Raw genomic sequence first — 20,263 nt, 5'->3', positions numbered from 1 at the left:
CCCTCTTAAATGTGAGTTTCAGCTGCTCCATCAGGTCGGAGGTTCAGGGTACCTGCCTATAAAACGAAACGTTATAAAAATAGCTTTGTACCAGCAGCCATCAGTGCCATTAATAAGTGAGGGAACTGCAACATAACTTTGTATTTATGTTTTGTATTGTTTCCTTTATTTTGTTTTTATGAAAAAGCACATTTTTTTTTTTTTTTTTATCCTTTTGCTTGGTTTTAATATTTTAGTGTTTTTTTTCTACTGATGTTTTAACTTATTTTGATTCTTATCTTGGGGCCGTCCTTCTTGTTCTTTGTTCTTTTAGCCAAAGCACTGTTGTCACTTTATCTTATCCTGTGTTGTTGAATGTATGGTTTTATATTGTATGAGGAGGCACTCACTGTGAACCAAATTTACCCAAGGGTACTATAATAAATCTATCTATCTATCTATCTATCTATCTATCTATCTATCTATCTATCTATCTATCTATCTATCTATCTATCTATCTATCTATCTATCTATCTATCTATCTATCTATTTAAGGATTTGCTTGAATCACATTCTCTATCTCTAACTGCCCAGGATTAGATGTATCCGCTAATGATCCTCCAATGAAAATGACTAAACGATGTTACTGTTGAAGTTCTGTATCCAGGTTTACACCAGCTCAACTCATTCACTTCCTGTTGTGACTGACTGCCTCTCTCTCTCACTCATCCCTCTCCCCGACGTCTGCCGCCTCACAGGAGTCTTTATCTCTAACAAAATAGGCAGAGCGACTCTGATGAGTCTTGGCTGACTTATTTTCCACCGTAGCAAAAACTCCCAAAACACAGGTTTAGACAGGCTTTTTTGTGAGAAGTTATAAGTCAGCATAAAAAGAAAGCCAAACGTTACAGACGGTGGTGCAGAAGCCGGTGCTCGGGGGCCAGTCTACTGCACACCTGATTCTAATCACTGGTCATCATCGGCGTGTCATCAAGGTCTTCACAACACTGTCATAGACAGCCATGTCTGTCAGTGACACAGACATGTCTGTCAGGGCTGTGTTGAAGCAGGGAAACATCTAAAAGGTGTTGTAGACCGGCCCTCGGGTACTGGCCTCGGTGCACCCTACTTATAGAAATGTTTATGCTGGACACATCTCATAGGACATTTCTTTTCGAGATGCCTCATGTATGTTCTGACCCTTTTGCATGCAACTGTTTAATTAAAATGAAATCTGAATCATTTCTCAAGTCTTATTCTTGGAAACTTAGATGCTCAGTTTCAGTCCAGTTATTCACCTAGTTGGAAAGAAGGTATTAAAGAACGTTTAGGTTTTCTTTCACAACAAACACCTTCATCAATTTTTCATTACAACTTTCCATTTGGGTTGAGAATTGTGGCAGGGATTCTGCAATGCATAAAGATTTACCTAAAACAGTGGAGAATGACGCTAAGTCGTTTTTATCCAGCCGTGCTGCAGGGATTTGCTTGTGACCCGCCTGGATGAGATCTGAACAGCAAGCGTCACTGCTGCGTCATCTTGGAGACGTGTTAAAGTATTTTATAGCATTTTAAACTAAAAGACACCGAAGTAGTTTGAGATTTTTACCCTAAATAAATTGTTTTACCATTTTAAAGACTTGAATATAACATCAGGGTTGTGGCTGCGGTTTTGGACTGCTCCAGTCACTTTACCTCGGAGATTACAGATTGAACAATTACATGATCTCCCTCGTGGAGTCAGTTTTGATGTTCCATGGGCTTCAGGACTGGGACCAGTTCTGTTCTCTTTTAACATTTCATTTGAGCATCACAATCAGAAAAACCTGACCTAGTTTATTAGTTTAGTTTATTGCTTTGCACAGTTTTAAAAATATACAGGAAACATCAAATATAAATACTATAGGTGCAGGAAGAGGCAAAAAACCCAATGGGCTTATTTGAAGCCTCCACCGAAGATATTAAAATTTCATGTGTTATAAAGAACACAAGATTAACATACAAAAACAAAAAGTATAACTACACAAAAGGGATGGCAAACCTGACCTGCACTTCCACTGATGCTGATGACACCAAACTTTATTAATCTATCAGGAAACAAATCAGTTGCTGATATTACCGTCTTGTCTTAGACATGCAGAGATTTGGTTGATCTATCTGATGAATATTAAGATACAAAAAGAAGCTGACTGTAAAACAAAAGCATGAAATCTCAAGTTCATGCTGTCCACAGAGAAATAAAAAGATAAAGCAAATGTATCAATCACCGTTTTTGTGTGTGTTGTTTTCTTTCAGGTCTGTTTTTGCAGGTCGACTAACGAAAAAGTCACCATAATTGATTAAAATGCCACGCATTTATGTTCCAACATGCTTCCTTCACAACGTTAATTTCCACAGTCTCATATCTTTACATTCATTTGAGCGGTATTTTTAGTCTGGCTTTCTTCTCCATCTGCATATCAGTTTGAAGTTTCCAGCCGCGGCTGTAATTCCTGATGAAATGGCAGAAAAAGCTGACAAAACCAAAATACCGCTGCTGCAGTTCTCAGATGCTGAATTTAGGCGGCTCAGCCTCGGCTTTAATCTGTCTCTGGGTCTTTCCTCCCCTCCTCCCTGTCACTGACGGATCCAAGGCAAGCTGCAGATCATGAAGCTTTCACATCCTAGTAAAGCAGGGGTCTCTGGAGCCCTCGACATGATGCTAATACTCAGAGTAATGATGAGCGATCAGGATATCATCCAGAAAGAGATGCTGTCCAGCCATTTTCTGTTACTTATCAAGGACCAGAGACAACAGAATGACCGCTTTCCATCTTGACGCCTACTCCAGTTCTGCCAGCTAAGAAATATAATCTCCCCAGTGAGTCACAGGCCTGTTACCAAGTTTCTTTCCGATGGGACACTTTTAAAACTCCTCTCGAGGATGGTACTGACCAGATGTGCAGAAAACCCTCGACTGGGCCCTTTGGGTGGAGGAGTCATCCCTCCTGGGCCACTCAGCTCCTCACCATATAAGCCCAGCCTCCTTTCATAGACAGCTCATTTTATTATCTTATATTTGCAGCCTTATTCTTTTGAAGTCTACCCACAGATCATGACAGCAGGGGGAGGCTGGAATATAAATTGAGACCCTTGGTTTTTGGAGACAAAGCCATATCAGAGAGGTGGCCTGGACGAATGTTAGAGGAAGCAAAATGGCATGGCGAAATGTTAAAGGCAGTCTGGCACGATGCATTTACATAAGACTTTAGAAACAAAGGCACACACTTGTAAAAAAAAGGCTTGTTATAGATTTCTTGTCCTTTCTCCAGGGTCAACCACAAAGTGCAGAAAAGCCTTCATGTGGTTTATCCAACTGAAAATGTCAAGCTGCCTCACGACGAGATTCAACATCACACGAAGACAAAAGCAGGAGCAGGAAATAATTTAGGCAACAAAAACAGCAGTCTGCGAGTGAAAAGGTCAGGAAGCGTGTTTTCAACTGATCCAGACTTTGAAACGTGGGTATTTCTGGGGACGCAGGTTTATAATATTCCCTCTGTGACACATTGGGAGAAATGAAGTGGGGCACTTTCTCAGACAACATGTGATTGCGCCGTGTTGGAACATGCCGCCTCTTTCATGAACAAGTGCAGCAGCGGTATTTCCACACCTCAGACATGTTAATTGCTGCTCTGCTCGTGCTTTGGTGACTGATTGCCTCATGTACTTTAATCACTGCTGGGTGGTGTCGCAGCAGCTTGACAGCCGCCAGGAAAACCTGTGTGGCATCTGCCCGGGATAGGAGACAGTTGTGTTTATCTGCCTATGAGCCATTCAGCTACAGGTTCCCGTCGGGTCCAGTTAGCAGACTTCCTGAGATGAAGGAACATTTACCATGCTGGAGCTGATGATTTGATGAAACTTTATGAAGAATGATGTTGTGGAATCAGTATGAGCTAATTGGGACATTTGTCATTCCATGCTGACTAATTGATAGAAACAGTATGGGGCAACTCAGTATCATCCAATAGCACTTTATTGACGCAATAAGGGAAATTATGTTTCTGTAAAACGTCAGTGCAGTGTGGTTGTTGAATACTTGATGGCGGCGGCTGTTCCTGACCTGCCTTTTGTCAAACAAGGTAACAGAAATAATCTAGTTTCTACCCGCCGAGTACAAACGTAAGTCCTGCCCACATGTACAAACCTCGCTGGCTAGTCCTGGCTGTGAAGCCACAGTTTAATTGTCCGATGCTAATATGATAAGATGATAAGAAGTTGAGCAGCCAAAACCAATGGACCTAGATTCCAGTTGGCCAGCGCTAGACATCACGAGATCGATGGACAGGAACGCTGCGGACACTGCCAACTCATGCATCAATTTTTAAAACGGTATAGTGTGCACCTTCTGACCCAGTGACTGAATGTGACCCACCAAAGACTTAAAGGATGACAAGCTGCCAGATGGCAGGTGTCTTGCAGCATTTCAGCTGTGTGACCCTGGAGATGCCACCGAGGGCTTCCTTTAAATCTTCTGTCTGTATCTTCCACGATTTGTGCACCAGAGGTGAGTTACCTGTGTGAGCTCCGATACACCGCTGTCATTTCACAGCAGCACTATCGTGAGGGATTTGGAGTTCTTACAGAAGCAAGGTTTTAACTAATCGATGAGCCACAAAAATAACAAACACGTTAAACGATTTTCAAAATAATAGTTGCAGCTCCACCAGACAGACAGCAAAAACAAAACAAAAACATATTTTAAAGCACACTAGTTATTGTGTCCAATGTTTAAGTCTGAGCACATGAGGTATAAATGTATAAATGTTCCTTTGGGATCTTGACTAATTGTCACATCACTTTCGATTCATTTCAATTCAGTTTTATTTATATAAAATAACAATAACAATACAGTTTCACTCATTCTATATTATTTCAGTTGATACAAAGCCAAAAAAATGAAAATGACACTGACAATTATTGCTTCACTAAGGAAAACAACAGATTGCATCAAAGCTTTTCAGCAATATAATCCCGGTCCTGATCAACCAGCCGACTGTCAGAAGCAAAACCTCCCCTTTTACAGAGGAAACCTCTGTGCCTTATCTGACTTACATCAGTCTAATGTATTACTTTTAAACCCAATGACATGTTCAGGTCTCTGTATGAAAACACGAAAAAGAGCCGAAGATGCCCGAAGATGCCATAAACCTGCGCAAAGGATGGTCCATTGTTTGAACAAGTGGACACAAAAATGACAAACCGGGGCTTTGCAAGAAGCAACACCCAGACAAGAACCCTCATCCTGATGTTCATCCATCCTCATTTTGAAAATTACGCCTGTCTGACAGTGTATGAATCCTGCCCATGTAGGGATAATAATGTAGGGATAATGCATCATTCTGCACGCCCACACAGGTTACGTTATGTTACGTGGATAACAACTCCCGACTCGCCTTCCCTCCCCTCGACTCACCTTCAGGCACAGGGAGGCAAATAACACGCCTTGCATTTGTATGACCCAACGCACGTTTAACACGCATTCATCATCCAGCGGTAATAGTGGGATCTGATCTAAACACACCCAGTATTTACCATTGTTTTACATTCTTGGACTAAAAGATGCTGCTTCATTTTTACCACCCTTGATTGATAACGTGACCAACGTATGGCATACATGTCTGTGTCCATTCTAACTTTCGGTTATGGATAAGACGTGCAGCAGTGTGGGCTCCTGTTTCTAAACGTCACAAGAGCCAAGGATACATCACTGCATCCCCACAAATCTACAAAGGGAAATCAACAAAGCAGAAGCTCTCCTGCGGCCCGGTGTTTCGTGTGAAGCAGGCCGGTTCGGGACAATGAAGCCTACAATCATGTCAAGTACGTGCAGTCATGCCCGTTCCACACAGGCCTGTTTGCCTGACCTCATGGTCTCATAAAAGTCATACGATACAATACCTGCTCTCTGACTTCACACAGCTTTTGTGGTAGTTGTGAGAACAAGCCTCCCATTGCCTTCAAATAAAACACTTATATTCAGCCGAGGGCTAAACCAGATTTCATGTGAGGACAAGTGCTGTTGGCGAGGTAGGATGTATGACTTCCCTGCCCCCAGGTGTAGCAAGCAAGGGGGGGAAAGGGTCAGATGGAACATGATCAGCCAAAGTGTAAACAAATCATTCAAACCGCATCCAGATTTCATGTAGCAACAACGGGACTCAGTCCCACATATAGTGTCAACATTAAAAATCCTGCATGCTTCAAATTCCCCGTCACGGCATCTGAAAGCATTGGACAAAGGGTTTAACTATTCCATAGGGCCACACAGAAAGGCAAAACAAAAATGCTATCACAAGAGAAGGGGTTGGGCACGTTTAAGACAGTCTGCCTTCAGAGTAATTCCTGGGGTTGCACTTGCAAGAAGCGATGGAGGGAGCAGTGTAAACAATGACTGAAAGAGGAACCAGTAACCCTACCTGTTGCTACATGTAAGTGGGTGTGAGCCCTTGCAGGAGGCTCCACCAGTCAGAAAGGGTTTTTTTCTGATATAATTAGATGATCTGACACTGCATGAAAGTAACTTGAAGTTTAGTACTGTAAGTTTATCTGTTGAGACATCGAGATTAAAAGAAGAAAGTAAAAAACGCTGAATTTGAAACGTTTTGAAGGTAACTCCAGACAAGCACACAGACAGCCGTCCCCGACATGACTCTCCGCTTCACGTGAAGCAGATGTTGGTTGAGGTCATTGTCTCCTCCGTGTCTCTCTTTCTCCTCAGCCAGGTGTTGCATCAGTTCGCCTGCTTCCTTCCGGATGTGTGTGTTGTTGCCTGTGGACATGCGTCCGAGGGGCCTGTTCAGGATGTTTCTGCACAAACAATCAGCCACCTACACGCGCTCTGCAGCGGGCCAGCGGCTCCCGCTCTCTCTCTGTTGTTTTGTGAAACGGACGTCGTCACTGGACTCTTCAGAATGACCACTGTGACCGAGGCAGAGCTGCCAACCCCTGATGGGCAACGGTTATCTTGTATGAGATTATCACGGAGAACATCTTTTTACAATCCAAGAAATAATACACATATATATTTAAGGTAACTGCTTATCTTCTCAGGAGCGGCCTTCTCAGCAAGAGTTCAGATGTACAACGTTTTGGAGAAACTACAACACATCCAAGAGCTTCATCTCAGACTCACCAGGCCTTTGTCATCCTGTTCAATACTAAAGGCAACACATCATAGCGACTGTCAAGCACGGTGGTGGAGGGTTGATGATTCGGGCCTGTTTTGCAGCGTGTTCAACTTGTCACACACTGATGTGCATTTTGTCTTCATCAAAGGTTGTATTTAGCTAATTTTACGATATGACAGGCAGATTTATGTCCTAACGTGTAAACCCTTAGGATTTAAAGGTGTATTGTCTTTTGTCACATGTGACTTTAAGCATTATCATGTGTAAGCTTAAAATATCATTCATAACATTCAGAAAAACATCAACCTCTTACAATATTGAGTGAATCCAACGCAATGCGATCTATGATAGTTTGATACACATTTTTGTTTTGTTACATATAATATTTGGGATGAACCATTTCCTCTCCAAGAAACTCCTGCTCTGTCTAACTTTATGTGTGTTGATATCAGAAGGCAATTAACAGCACTGGTAGTAAAGTGCACAAAGATGCTTTTAAGTTCTAGCATGTCTCTACTGGCAGAAAGGAAATCATCATGATTCTGTTTAGGATTATTGGTGCTTAATTGTGCAAAAATAAAGTTCATTGAGATTTTGTAGCCTTGGAACAGTGCAGGTCTTCTTCTCCCTCCATCTCGGCGACTGTAAACTCCCATAAGTTAGATCTGCCGACTCATCAGTTACTGAAAACATCCATCTCAAATCTATTGGAGTTATTAAAAAAAAATCAAGAAAATCCTTCACCTGAGCTAGCTGTTGGGAGTGTCAGCCGAGATGTTTACCTTTCCCGCTCATATAACACTCCACTGCACATTGAACGGTTTTAACACAACACAAGATTCACTTTTAAAGTGGGCACTAAATGCCTTGAAGCACCCGGCCGGCTTCATACACACCACCTGGAAGTTAAGTGTCTGAGGCAAAGCAGGTAGATGAACTCCTTTTTTTCATGCAGCAAGCCAAGTTTGTGTCCTACCTGTAAAATAGCAGACTCTCCGCGTGCTCTCGGCCGTGCCTGAGTCCAGACAGTGAAACACTTCCCACACCTTCCACCTTCTCCCTGCAACAACTTCCAAGTAGCTGCCAAGTTAAACAGAGGAGGAGAAAGGAAGACCTCTGGCTCCTCCCCTCACCGTGAGAGCAAAGTTCAACTTCCTGGTGTGTAGGATGGAGGGGCCAACTTGCCAAGCGCGGAGTCAAGTGCTGACAGAAGTGCCGGTAACAGGATAGCGGTGAGGCTACGGGATGATCTCTGCAGAGATTGTAATACACCCCGCTGGATTAGTGAGGAGCACTGAGACGACAAAGGAACTGGTTCTGCAACTTTCCCAGCAGATCACAACCAAGCTGTCTCAGCTGCGAGTAAATACGTGCATGAATACGTTTAACCCACTGACACAGGCAGATGAGAGCTTTCTGGCAACAATACAGCTGAAGAGATGCAATGTGAACATGCTGCATTAGTGGCAGCAACTACAAGACCGGTAGTTTTAATACTTAAAAAGGTTTAAAGCTGCGCTGTAAAGAACATAAAGAACAGTATGTCTTCATTTCAGAAAAGCGTTTCTCTTTTTTCTTTCTATTAACTTCATCTTTTGATACCCAGAGGTGTCAAGTAACGAAGTACAAATACTTTGTTACCTTACTTAAGTAGAAATTTTGGTTATCTATACTTCACTGGAGTAATTATTTTTCAGACGACTTTTTAATTTTACCCCTTACATTTTCACGCAATTATCTGTACTTTTTACTCCTTACATTTTAAAAACAGCCTCGTTACTCTATTTCATTTCGGCCTTTAAAAAAAACTATCCAGTTAAATTGCTCCATCCGGATAGAGTGAATTTGGTTGTGGTTGTTTCAGATGTTCTTGTCCAGTTTTGTTCTTACATCCGTTCCCTCAGATTCCTGCAACTAAACTTGGATGTACATTCCAATAAAGGTTAGGATAAATGATAACATGCCTTTGAAGTTTGACTTTTTGCACCATTACAATACTTATAGACAACTAGTCATCATATCTTCTGCTCTCTGAAACACATGTTAATGCTCAATAGTACACATATATGGTTCTTTAATATATTTGCATTATACTAAGATGGCTTTTGTCCTTAATGGCTTTTTTCCCCCTTACATTACTTTTACTTTTATACTTTAAGTAGTTTTGAAACCAGTACTTTTATACTTTTACTTGAGTAAAAAACTTGAGTTGATACTTCAACTTCTACAGGAGTATTTTTAAACTCTAGTATCTATACTTCTACCTGAGTAATGAATGTGAATACGTTTGACACCTCTGTTGATACCAAAGAGCATCCAACAGCAAAAGCACAGCAAACAGCTTCGTCTGGCTTTTGTCTATGCAGAGGTTGCTGCCGTGGATCATTGTGCTCTGCATATTGATTTGGTAGAGATGTCTCACTATTTATCCAGGCTTGGGACCTACGTTGTGAACGGCTGGGACGATGAGTGTCCCGTTCAGGGACGCTTCGACCCGTGGGGAAGATAAGGATCGATGTGACGTCCTTCTGGCTTAAGGGCGAGTCAACTGCACCCGCTACTCCAGAGCCACCTGTTAAATACCTGACGCCAACAGCATTTAGAAGTTAAAGCTTCATGCGGCATGGAGCAAGTCTGGAACTTTCTCGCTGTTAACAAAAAAATGCATCAAATAAAAACAACCTCAGTTCATCTCTGGATCTGAAAAATGAAGCAGAGAAGGATCCGAACCACATGCAAGGCTCAGTGACCGCAATTCAGCATCAGACAGAGTGTGACACGAGTCTGAGGTCCCTGTGGAATCAGCGAGAGCTTCAGACGGATCAACCTGACTTCCTATTAAAATAGCAAAAATGTTCAGTTTGGAGCACTTTTGACAAATGTGAAGTCAGTCCAAAAAACATGGACTACCGGGGAAAGCAACATTTAAAGAGGGACATACAGTAAATACACAAATACTCAGGTGTTCGATTAAAACAACTTATATTCACTTTTTACATCGCTCTCGTTTTTATCTCGTTATATCTCGTTTTTTTGCTCCTTTGGTTGTGTTTAAATTTCTTAAGGCTAAGGAGCAGGCATACCCTACTTGGAGTAAACTTTATTACAGTAGATATTTTCTGCCCTTTAAAACAAAAAATACCACAGAGATACAAAGTACCGCTCCCTTTTCAAAACTGATACAGCTCTGTTCGTAGTAGCCACAGACGAAGCATCAGTCACATGACTCATAGCTTTCTGAAGAGCTGTTTTTGAAGCCCCCTTTTCCTCGTACTGCGTACATGTTGCCCATTAAGCTCACTGGAGCACGCCCACCGTGTGTCAAAGATAGCAGTGGCTACCAGCTTCGTCAGCCGATCCCCGCTGAAGCAGCTGCAGAGCTGCTGATGGACGTTTGCAGCAGAATATCCCGTTTCACATGTTGAATCGATGGCGATATCAAAAGTTACTGCTGCATTTAACGCGTCTCCCTACCGCTTCCATCCAGCTTGTGTCCTGTCATGGTTTCGGATTCTTGCTCTTATGTTTTTTGTTGCTCTGCAGCGCTTTTGATTTATTTTTGTCAATAAATAATTTGTTGAACTTCTGCCTCTTGCATCTCTCCTGCACTTGGGTCCTTATCTATAAACTTGTGACAGGCTCATATTAGAAATGTATTTGTAGCACATATCAGGCTACAATCAAGTGTGGGCAAGTGCAAGGCTCGACTCAAGGAGCTGATTGAAGGACAATGAAACACTGAGACCAAGGTTTGAATTTAAAGGAGCATGAGGCTCCTTTTAAGAAATGAGACTCTCTATCGCCACCCTTCACCACGACGGCCGTTGGGGGTACTGCAGCCAACAGTGAAGCCGGCACGGGAGAACGGGGAGAACATGCATGCAGCGTCATGTGACGTCACATCCGCAGCCCAGCGCGGGAAATTCGGGACCGAATTGCAGCACATTTTGCAGCACACAGCCTGTTCAAGGCAAAGGAGAGATACGCTAGAGGGCTCATTCTTTTGGGTTTGGAACGCTTCATCTGACATTATTACTAGAAAACTTAAAATGTATACAGATTTTTTTCATAAATCTTGCCACAATCCAGCCTCAAGCTCCTTTAACTGTAGTATATTGTTAAAAAGATTAAAACATTACAAAAAGGACACAACATATAACATAGAAAAAAAAGAAAAGACAAAGGCCTTTCAAACAGATTAGTAATTTCAAATACTAGTATGTAGAGTTGTCAAATAAGTAGTGCACTTTTACTTCAGTTCTCAACCACTGTCAGTCAGTCAGGCCAAGTCAGGAAAGTCCAAGGCAGACTTGAGGCTAATTGAGCTCAAATCCTTTCTGCAGGTATTCAAGGTTCACCAATGAAATGGTTAAACTTAAAAGTTGGTTTGATAAAAATAAGCTTTTGTTAAATCTGAAAAAAACTAAATCTATGGTTTTTACAAATCGAAAAAAGGATGAAATTGCACTTTCATTTGCAGGAGAGAGCATTGAGAGAGTGTCTGTGTTTAGGTTTTTGGGTACTATTTTAGACGACAAGCTGACATGGAAAAACCATATGGCATATGTAAAAGCCAAGGTGGCGAAGAGTATATATATTTTGAATAAGGTTAAGTTTATTTTGAATACTAACACACTAAGAACTCTGTATTGTACATTTATCTTGCCATATCTAAATTATTGTGTGGAAGTGTGGGGTTATACCTATGTAAGTAACATCTCTCCTCTGTTTGTGCTACAGAAAAGAGCAATGAGAGTCATTCGCAGGGTCGGCTTCAGAGAACCATCAAACAGATTGTTTATTTCGGCAGGTTTATTGAAAATAGTGGATATAGTTGAACTTCAAACTTTAAAAATAATGTTTAAAGCAAAAAATAGATCATTACCAGAACAGTTACAAAATTTGTTCAGATTGGAGAATGAGGATAACAGACTTAAACTTGACTTCAAACATACTTTTGCAAGGCTAAACATAAAACAAAGGTGTATTTCTGTTACAGGTGTAAAAATATGGCATGGACAAAGCAAGGAACTGAAAAGTTGCACAAGTTTGTATCAACTTAAGAAAATGTTTAAAAAAGAAAGGATAAGTGCCTACAAAAAAGAAGAAGGAGAAAGAGAAAAAAATAGATAGAAGAGTGGTATTTTTGTTTGTTTTCTTGTTTATAAATATATGTATAGATAGATTGGTGTTCAGTAAGTCAATGTAATTGTATTAACAGAGAGGGGCAGGTATCATACGTTTTCTTCTTCCTGCTCCTTTTCTTTCATGGTGATAAAGTGTACTTCTTGGAATTGTGTACAATATTATTAAGAAGATATACCATGAATGGAATAAATGAAATGAAATTAAATGAAATGAAAAGGTTCAGGGTTGGCTCGCCATCCAGGTAGATCAGTTCAATGAAATTCAAAGCTTCCCATAAAGTCTGACCTTGTAAATTAAACAGGCAGAAGGCAAATGAAAGATTCTGATACATTATTTGATTCAACGTATCCATCTGGCTTAGATCAGAATTCTCACCAATGCAGAACGAAGCACCATACACCACAGCAATAATCTCCAATGATTCAGCACCTCAGCTGTGGGAACTAGTGGAAATAGCTCAATTAGCATTGAAACTCCAAATGAATACCAATCTACGTCCACGTGGGATTCAATCTGGTTTTAAAAGGTTTTATGGGTGGAGTCAGCATCTTGATTTGACCACGCCCCCTCCACCATGAGGCATCCATCTTTTGAAACCATTGTTGCAGTGCAGGGTTTCCTCATTCAGGTAATGCTCCACACTGTCCAGCTGGCTAGATCCAGGAACCCGGGCTGTGTCTGAAACCGTGAAGACCGTGAGAGCCATCAACCCTGGGGAATGCTGCAGATCCAGACTGATGTTCAGACCCTCATTCTGTTCTTCATGCTGAGAATTTGGGGATGTCAAAGGTCATTTCCCAAACTACGGTCCACTGGAGAGCAGGTGATGTGAGTGAGGTATTTAATAGTGGCTCTAGGCAAAAGGTTGGGACTTCAACACACACAGGAGAGCTGGTTCACGCTGTAAATGATGTAAATAAAACTGTTGCCATTTAATTAGGTATATAAGCAATGTGACAATACAGTTAATTGCTGTAGTCAAATTGGGCCATTATGAAGTTTCCCCAGGAGGGGGTGGAGACTGGAGTCTTGTTTGGTATTTACATCAGATGCCCTATATTTACATTTATGTTGATAAATGTGGATAAAACATTAGCAAAATTCATGTCAGGTGATGTCTGGGAGGAGAAGCTGGCACGGGAAAACAAACGGAGATGGTAAATGTGATACTTCGAGGAACAATTTAACCTTTTCAACATTCATTCTTTCTCTTTTAACTGAAATCAACCCCAGAGAAGGTAAGATAGGTTTAATGAATCCTGTTCATTAAAAAACAGGAAATAGGCCAGCCAGGATGTGTTGACTAACGTGCCAGAACGATGGCTCCGCTGGGGCTCAAAGAAACATTTCTATGTCTAATCAAATCAAACAGAGTCATCCTGTAACCCCTTGGGTTCCCTAAAAGGCTGAAAATAAAGTTTTAAAGCTTGTTCATGTGACCTCTGTGTAACAAAACATTATTATAATAAAAAGGATAATCTTCACAAATGACAAGAAGCACAGATATCTTTAATCCAAGAGAGATGTGCGTTGTGTGGGATAGCTGGAAAATGTGTGTTGTTAGACCAGAATGTTATTCTGAGAACGTGTTTTGGGGCAGAGAAAACAGCACCAGTGGGTGTTCTTCACATTGAGCAAACACAAAGTTAATCACGGCAATAATGGCTCTGCTTCCAGTCTACATTTTCAAACTCTAGGAAGTACAAATAAGCCTGCAGCTTATAGTAAAGTGCTCCGCTGAGATAATATGGCACAATGAAGTCTTAAGAGGAGATGGGTATATATGACCCTTGAGGGCTTCATATGTGCGAGTTGAAGAATTAAAAACTCTGTCCTGGATTTAACAGGAAGCCAATGAAGAGAAGTTAAGATTGATGTCTTCTGAGTTCTCGCTGCAGCATTTTGAATCAGCTGGAGGCTTTTCAGAGTCATTTTGGAACAACACAATAATAAAGTACTGAAGAAGAAGTACAATCCCAAGGCAGGCATGAAAACTTAGACTTGTTGTGATGCTAAAGTCTCCACATTTATTTATTTATTTATGTATTTACTTATTTATGTATTTATGTATTTAATAATGTAACACTCCAGACCACTGGGTGGCGCTAGTGCGTCGTCTTTCTCCCACACCGCAGCAGAAGAAGCGCTTCCCGTGTTCCTGCAGGACGCATCTGTTTGATAGAAACGTGACAAATGTTGGTAATTTGTGCGTAAAAACATCAGGGTCTGCGTGTCAGATTACTGTGTGGTGTTTGCAGTCATGGTGGGGATTGTCCGGCTGCAGATCCTCCAGGACCGGTAGTTAAAGGTGTCGGTGATGCCTGTGGCTCCGGCCAACCCGGCTCAGCTGATCCGCTCCAGCCAGAAGGACGAGCACTACCGGACCGTGCTGAGGAACAACGCCAACGAGGCTGTGCAGACCCTTGCTGGTCAGTTCGTCCACAGTTAATATTCTGTAAAACGCTTGAAAATCTAAATGAAAACTGATCCATATGACGAAACGTAAACATTAGCTACTGCACCTGCTGATCGCTGTAGTTTCCTGATTACAAATCCCCCCTGTCATTCCCTAAAGCCACGCTATGTAATCTTCTCATACAGTGGCAAATACAGTTTGAGTCTGCAACTAATTAGGACCATTATTGTCCTTTTGATTCACAAAGGAAGTAGATTTTTGTCTTGTAGATAGTTACACTGCAGGATCCCAAGTTTTAATCTTTTACCCTTGGATTGATGATCATTAGATGTAACATGCACAAAGATATGACTGGAGCAGTGTTTCTCAATCCTGGTCCTCGTGGGCCCGTATCCTGCATGTTTTAGATGTTTCCTTGCACCAACACACCTGATTTTAATTAAAGGTCCTCATTAACTTGTCACCAAGGTCTGCACAACTCTGTTGATGACACAGGTACTTTTATCACGGTGTGCTGAAGCAGGGTATCATCTAAAACATGCAGGACAGTGGGCCTTGAGGACCAGGATTGAGAAACACTGGACTGGAGCAATGAATAAAAGAAGCCTTTTTTTGTGATCAACTGTTTTTTATTATTTTGTTGATGCATACAATTAAATCGAAAGATTATGCATGCAATTGTTTGGCAAAAACCTTTAAATCACACGTCCCCCCACCCACCCTGTAGCGATCCAACAAGACACTTACAACAACAACAGGACAAGACAAGAAAGCAAAAAAACAAAAAATTTGATAAATGTTCAGTCAATATTCAGTTCTTTCAGTTTTTCAATGGCATGTGTCCATATTTTTAGTTTCCTGGTCCCGCACCATGAATTCTTGCCACTGAAAGTTCCATACGTAAAATGTCCATAAACAGATTAAACCAGTGACATGTTGGTACATCATGTGGTGGTTTCCACCGAAGAGCAAGCATTTTTTTAGCGGCTGTTCATTTAATTTCATTTTCATTTTATTCTTTATTTCATTCAAAAAAAATAAAACAACTCAATAAATACAAATGCTCTTAAATTGTGAATGAAAAGGGAGCAGAAAGAAGAAGAATCTTATCTGATCTGCCCCTTTTTTCAAGAAATAACTTCACAAATAACATAAATTAAAAATAAAAAAAACAACAACAACTAAGTGAAATAAAAAACTAAAAAAAATAGATAAAATTACCGCCGTCTATGGGTATGTCAATCAAACTTAAACTAACATATTTCATTATATTTACTTAACATACAGACTTTAATTGATCTTTTGAATGTAATGTTTGATTTGGATTCTTTGTTTTCTTTATTCAGATTGTTCCATAAACTGATTCCTTTCACAGAAACACAACGTTCCATCAATTTTGTCCTGCATCTTGTTTTTTTAAAAATCTCTGTTCCTTTTAAGTTATACTTGCTTTCTCTTCTCTGTTAATCCTGCTATGTACACAAATTTTTCTTTATAATGTAAATTTAACTGAGAGTCATCGAAAAAAAAAATCATGCAGTCTGATGAGTCCAGATTTCCTCTTGATCTGCAGTGATGGGAGCGTCGGGGTATAGAAGAGTGGCAGATGAAGTGATCATGTCTCTGGGGGCGGTACTGAGACCTGCGGATGCTTGAGCTGATCACGTCTGTGACTGTTGGAGCACGAAATAACAGGTGTTTGTTTATCTGCAGGATCCAAGAGATGGCTGGACTGGAGGAGAGAGATAGAGCTGCTGTCAGATCTGGCATACTATGGTTTAACAACGTTCTCTGGTAATTACCATCTTTCAAACATGAATACTGACTTCATATGTATAGCTGTACCGGTATCACAAACCTGGATCTGTGTTATTACACTGTGCAGGTTATCAAACCCTGGGGGAGGAGTATGTCAACATCGTCCAGGTGGATCCCACTAAACGCCGGATCCCCTCCCGGGCCAGACGAGGCGTCTTCGTCTTGTTCCACACCTTCTTCCCATACTTCCTGGAGAAGGTGTTGGTGTGCCTGGAGAACGAGCTGGAGGGGGGGCAGGGAAGCGGCATCGGTCGGAGGCGGGCGGCCTCCGGGTGGTGGAGCCTGGAGGGTTGGCTCAGGAAGTGGGTGCAGAGGGGGGTGGGCCTACTGGACGAGCCCCAGAGGAGGGCGTGTCAGCCGCTTGTGTTCATGGCCCAGCAGAGCCTGACGTTCCTGCACCGCCTGCACGTGGCAACGTTTTACATCACCAGCTCCTTCTACCAGCTGTCCAAGAGGGCGGCGGGCATCAGCTACGTAAGGGACTCGCCATTTATTTAGGTCTTAAAATTACAACCCAGTTCAGTAGTCTTGTTGCCAAACTTTGAGTCCAGTCCAAGTCCAAATCGGTGTGAAGTTTGCCGCGTTGTGACATCACTAGGCATCTGCAGCTCTGCGCCGTAGCAGCAGGCCAGCAGCTTGAGCGAGGAGGCAACGGCCGTGAGTTTGAACTCTTTAACTCGCAGTTCATCGACCAGTAAACCCCTAACTCACGTCCTCAGACAGAGTTCTCTCTGGTTTGCACCAGCTATAAAAGGAGGGAAAGAAAAGTTATTGTAGCACCCACCACTCACTACTTCTTTTCATAGATTTCTTTTTACCGCTACACGAAAAATCAGGAAAAAGAAAAGTAGTCAGTCCTGTGGGCATTTTCGTATTTTAGCCCCATCAGTTCATCTCACATGAACTGTTGCATTGCGGCATCTTTTACATCATAATGTTGAAATTATACCAAATAATATGGCATACTACATTAAACTAAAAAAACGTGAGGATTTGTCTCTGATTTATGAATTCAAATGAAGTTGATGCTTGAGTCTGAGTTCAAGTCGGACCGTGCAACACTCAGAGGAACCAAGAAGCTGTAGCTCAGTCTCTGCAGGCCACAGTTAGCACTTCAAATGTAAAAGTTTATGACTGAAAACAGTTTTTGAGGGTTGCCAGGGGAACTCGTCTCTCTAGGAAGAACATAACAATGAGCTTTAGGTTTGCTATCTACATGTGATCAAACCACAGAACTTCTTCAACGATGGTGGAGATGTTTGGAGGCAGAACATAGACACGACTCAAAGAGCCTGTACTACCTGTTCAGCACGGCGGTAGAGGGATGATGATTTGGTGTTTACAAGGAGCTGTCACAGTTCAAATCTCCACCTGAAACTCTATGGTGGCTTCTTTAGAGAGCTGTGTACAAACGAATGTCTGCAAACCTCAATGAAGTGTGAAGGAGAGTTAGCGAGAATTCCTGCCTAACAATGCATGCGTGTGTGTGTGTGTTTGTTTGCCCGCGCAGTTGCGTGTGGTGGGGCAGAGCGGCGACGATGCCACCATCAGGCGCTGCTACCGCGTGTTGGGTGCCATTTCCCTCCTCCAGCTGCTCGTCACAGTGTCTCTGCAGCTCAACAACTTCAGACAAAGACAGCGAGCCAGGCAGGAGTGGAAGCTCCACCGGCGCCTCAGGTACGGGTCGGGCCGGTCCACCCGGACCTCCACCGCCCAGTCAAAACACCACCAAAACATCTAAATCTTATTCCAATGCTGCCTGTTTCAGTGAGTAAAATACCGTGTGTTTTCAGTCCTGAGCGCGTGCAGAGCTCCAACCCCAGAGCGGCCCGCTGCATCCTCTGCCTGGAGGTGAGGAGGAACTCCACTTCCACGCCCTGTGGACACCTCTTCTGCTGGGAGTGCATCACCGAGTGGTGCAACACCAAGGTGAGACCTTCCTCCTCCCATGAGCCAGTGCTGATGCTGCTTTACAAGAAAAGCTCCACCAGCAAACTCAATGATTTTGGTTTTATTTTGTGGTACTTAACAAGTTTGCTGTCTAGCTTCTCACGAGTGTCTTTAAATTTGTTTAATTATGTCATGGAAATGAGGTCAGGATGACACAGGGGTGTGGGGGTCGGTACTGTTGCTGGTTTGAGTCTGTGGTCCATGGTGAACTTCCTCTTCCTGCGTCTGCATGGGTTTTTCTCCACTTTCAAAAGCATGGACATGCGTCCTTTGGGGATCTTGAAGTCACCGTCGGTGCAAGCAATTGTTTGTTTTCATCTGTGCGGGTGAATCTCGCCTCTTGCCTGTCGAGAACTGCGAGAGATAATCATATTTGTGTCCCCAAGTTGCGGTAACTCGGTATCCAGCACCAGCTGGTGCAGAAAGCCACATCTCTAGGTGCTGCTCAGCTGTTCACGGGTAAAGTTTGGTTAGCCGAAACTCAGGCGTTACACTTTGGAAGCGGCTTTCATCAATTTAAAGATCAGGAGAAATATCGAGGAGGAAAAACATGTATACATTCATATAATACTAGACAGATTAATCATCTTCCTTTTTATAAAACTAAACACGGCCAGTTTTCCCTCAGATATCGCGGTGTGCAGATATGGAACTCCAAATCTCACATTATCAAAAGCTCTGCTTCTCTAGAGATTTTTAAAAGAAATGTATCATCTCATTTAATTCACATTTAAAAAATGTCACAAGTTTTCTTCGTTGATTTTTTTTGTTTGTTTGTTTGTTTGTTTGTTTTTGTTTATTTTTTTGTGTGTTGATGATCTGTAACTATGTAGTCTAACCTTTTTTTTTTGTTTATAGTCTTCGTCTTGTTGTGTTTTTGTTTTTGATCTTTTGTAATTACTGTTTTACTTCCTAAATTGAGGGGAGGTCCGCTACATAAGCCTGTTGGCTTTTGGACCTCTCCTGTCACATTTGTTTTACTATTTTGATTGCAAGTGTTACTTTTATTGTGTGCAAACTAATAAAAAAAAACAACAAAAAAAACATATTTGCAAGGAAATCCGAGACGAGCAGCTCGCGTGTGCCTTTGGCGTCCCCAAACCTGGACATCTGCAGACGACTTCCTCCTAACTTGTGTGCTTTTCTGCTCGCAGGCGGAGTGTCCGCTGTGTCGGGAGAAGTTCCCGCCTCACAGGCTGGTCTTCCTCAGAAACTACAGCTGAAACGATAGAAGCAGATGTTTAACCGACGTCCACTCAGGATCCTCATCGGGGACTGAACGAGCCTCCTGCAGGCCGAACCCCTCCTGAAATCACTTTGATTGTATCAGTCAAATCGTGTAAATCTAACTCTGTTAATGGATGATATTGACATTTGAACAGATTTTTAATAAAATGATTTTCTGCTAAGCTTGTTAATATAATTGAATATTAACATTTATACGTTTCTGTATTTGATTGTTGACGTAGTTGGAAAAATAATGATGATGGTGGTAAAATAAATCCTGTTTTTGAAAGAAAATCACAAAAGTCGTTTTGTCTCGGCTGAAACCTCGCTGTGAAAGGGAGAAATACAAGCTTAAAAGTATTTTAATAGACATGCTGATGGAAGAGGAAGAGGAGAGGGAGAAGTAGAAGGGCGGCGAAGGCTTGGTGGAGTCCAACCAGGATGTGTGAGTAGCAGCTGCATCTGCAGACGCCGAGCAGATGCTCCTTAATGAACCATTACAGCCAAACGGCACGTTGATGATTCTCACTGATCTGCCAGAACGTCCTCCTGC

General features: G+C 42.0%; 2 protein-coding genes across 2 annotated transcripts in view; one reads left to right on the top strand and one right to left on the bottom strand.

The window, feature by feature from the left end:
• Positions 1-8,215, bottom strand: part of plch2a (phospholipase C, eta 2a) — a 214,483-nt gene extending 206,268 nt beyond the window's left edge. The window contains exon 1 of the mRNA XM_061735579.1: positions 8,128-8,215. The gene's annotated coding sequence lies outside the window, so the exon portion shown is untranslated. The remainder of the gene's footprint in view (positions 1-8,127) is intronic.
• A 6,219-nt stretch (positions 8,216-14,434) lies between these two features.
• On the top strand, positions 14,435-19,981 carry pex10 (peroxisomal biogenesis factor 10). The gene is made up of 6 exons (XM_061734767.1): positions 14,435-14,728; positions 16,429-16,509; positions 16,601-17,007; positions 18,044-18,210; positions 18,327-18,462; positions 19,638-19,981. Exons 1-6 carry the CDS (start codon positions 14,617-14,619, stop codon positions 19,704-19,706), a joined length of 972 nt encoding a protein of 323 aa, XP_061590751.1. The 5' UTR covers positions 14,435-14,616; the 3' UTR covers positions 19,707-19,981.
• Positions 19,982-20,263: the final 282 nt, after the last annotated feature.

This window comes from Cololabis saira, chromosome 12 (genome assembly GCF_033807715.1).
Source record: "Cololabis saira isolate AMF1-May2022 chromosome 12, fColSai1.1, whole genome shotgun sequence".
Classification (NCBI taxonomy): Eukaryota; Metazoa; Chordata; class Actinopteri; order Beloniformes; family Belonidae; genus Cololabis; species Cololabis saira.
This window is presented reverse-complemented; position numbering and strand designations above follow the sequence as displayed.

Coding starts and splice junctions, on each gene's coding strand:
- pex10 (XM_061734767.1), top strand. CDS start 14,617: ATGCCTGTGGCTCCGGCCAACCCGGCTCAGCTGATCCGCTCCAGCCAG. Junction 16,510..16,600: donor TGGTTTAACAACGTTCTCTG/GTAATTACCATC, acceptor TACACTGTGCAG/GTTATCAAACCCTGGGGGAG. Junction 17,008..18,043: donor GGGCGGCGGGCATCAGCTAC/GTAAGGGACTCG, acceptor TTGCCCGCGCAG/TTGCGTGTGGTGGGGCAGAG.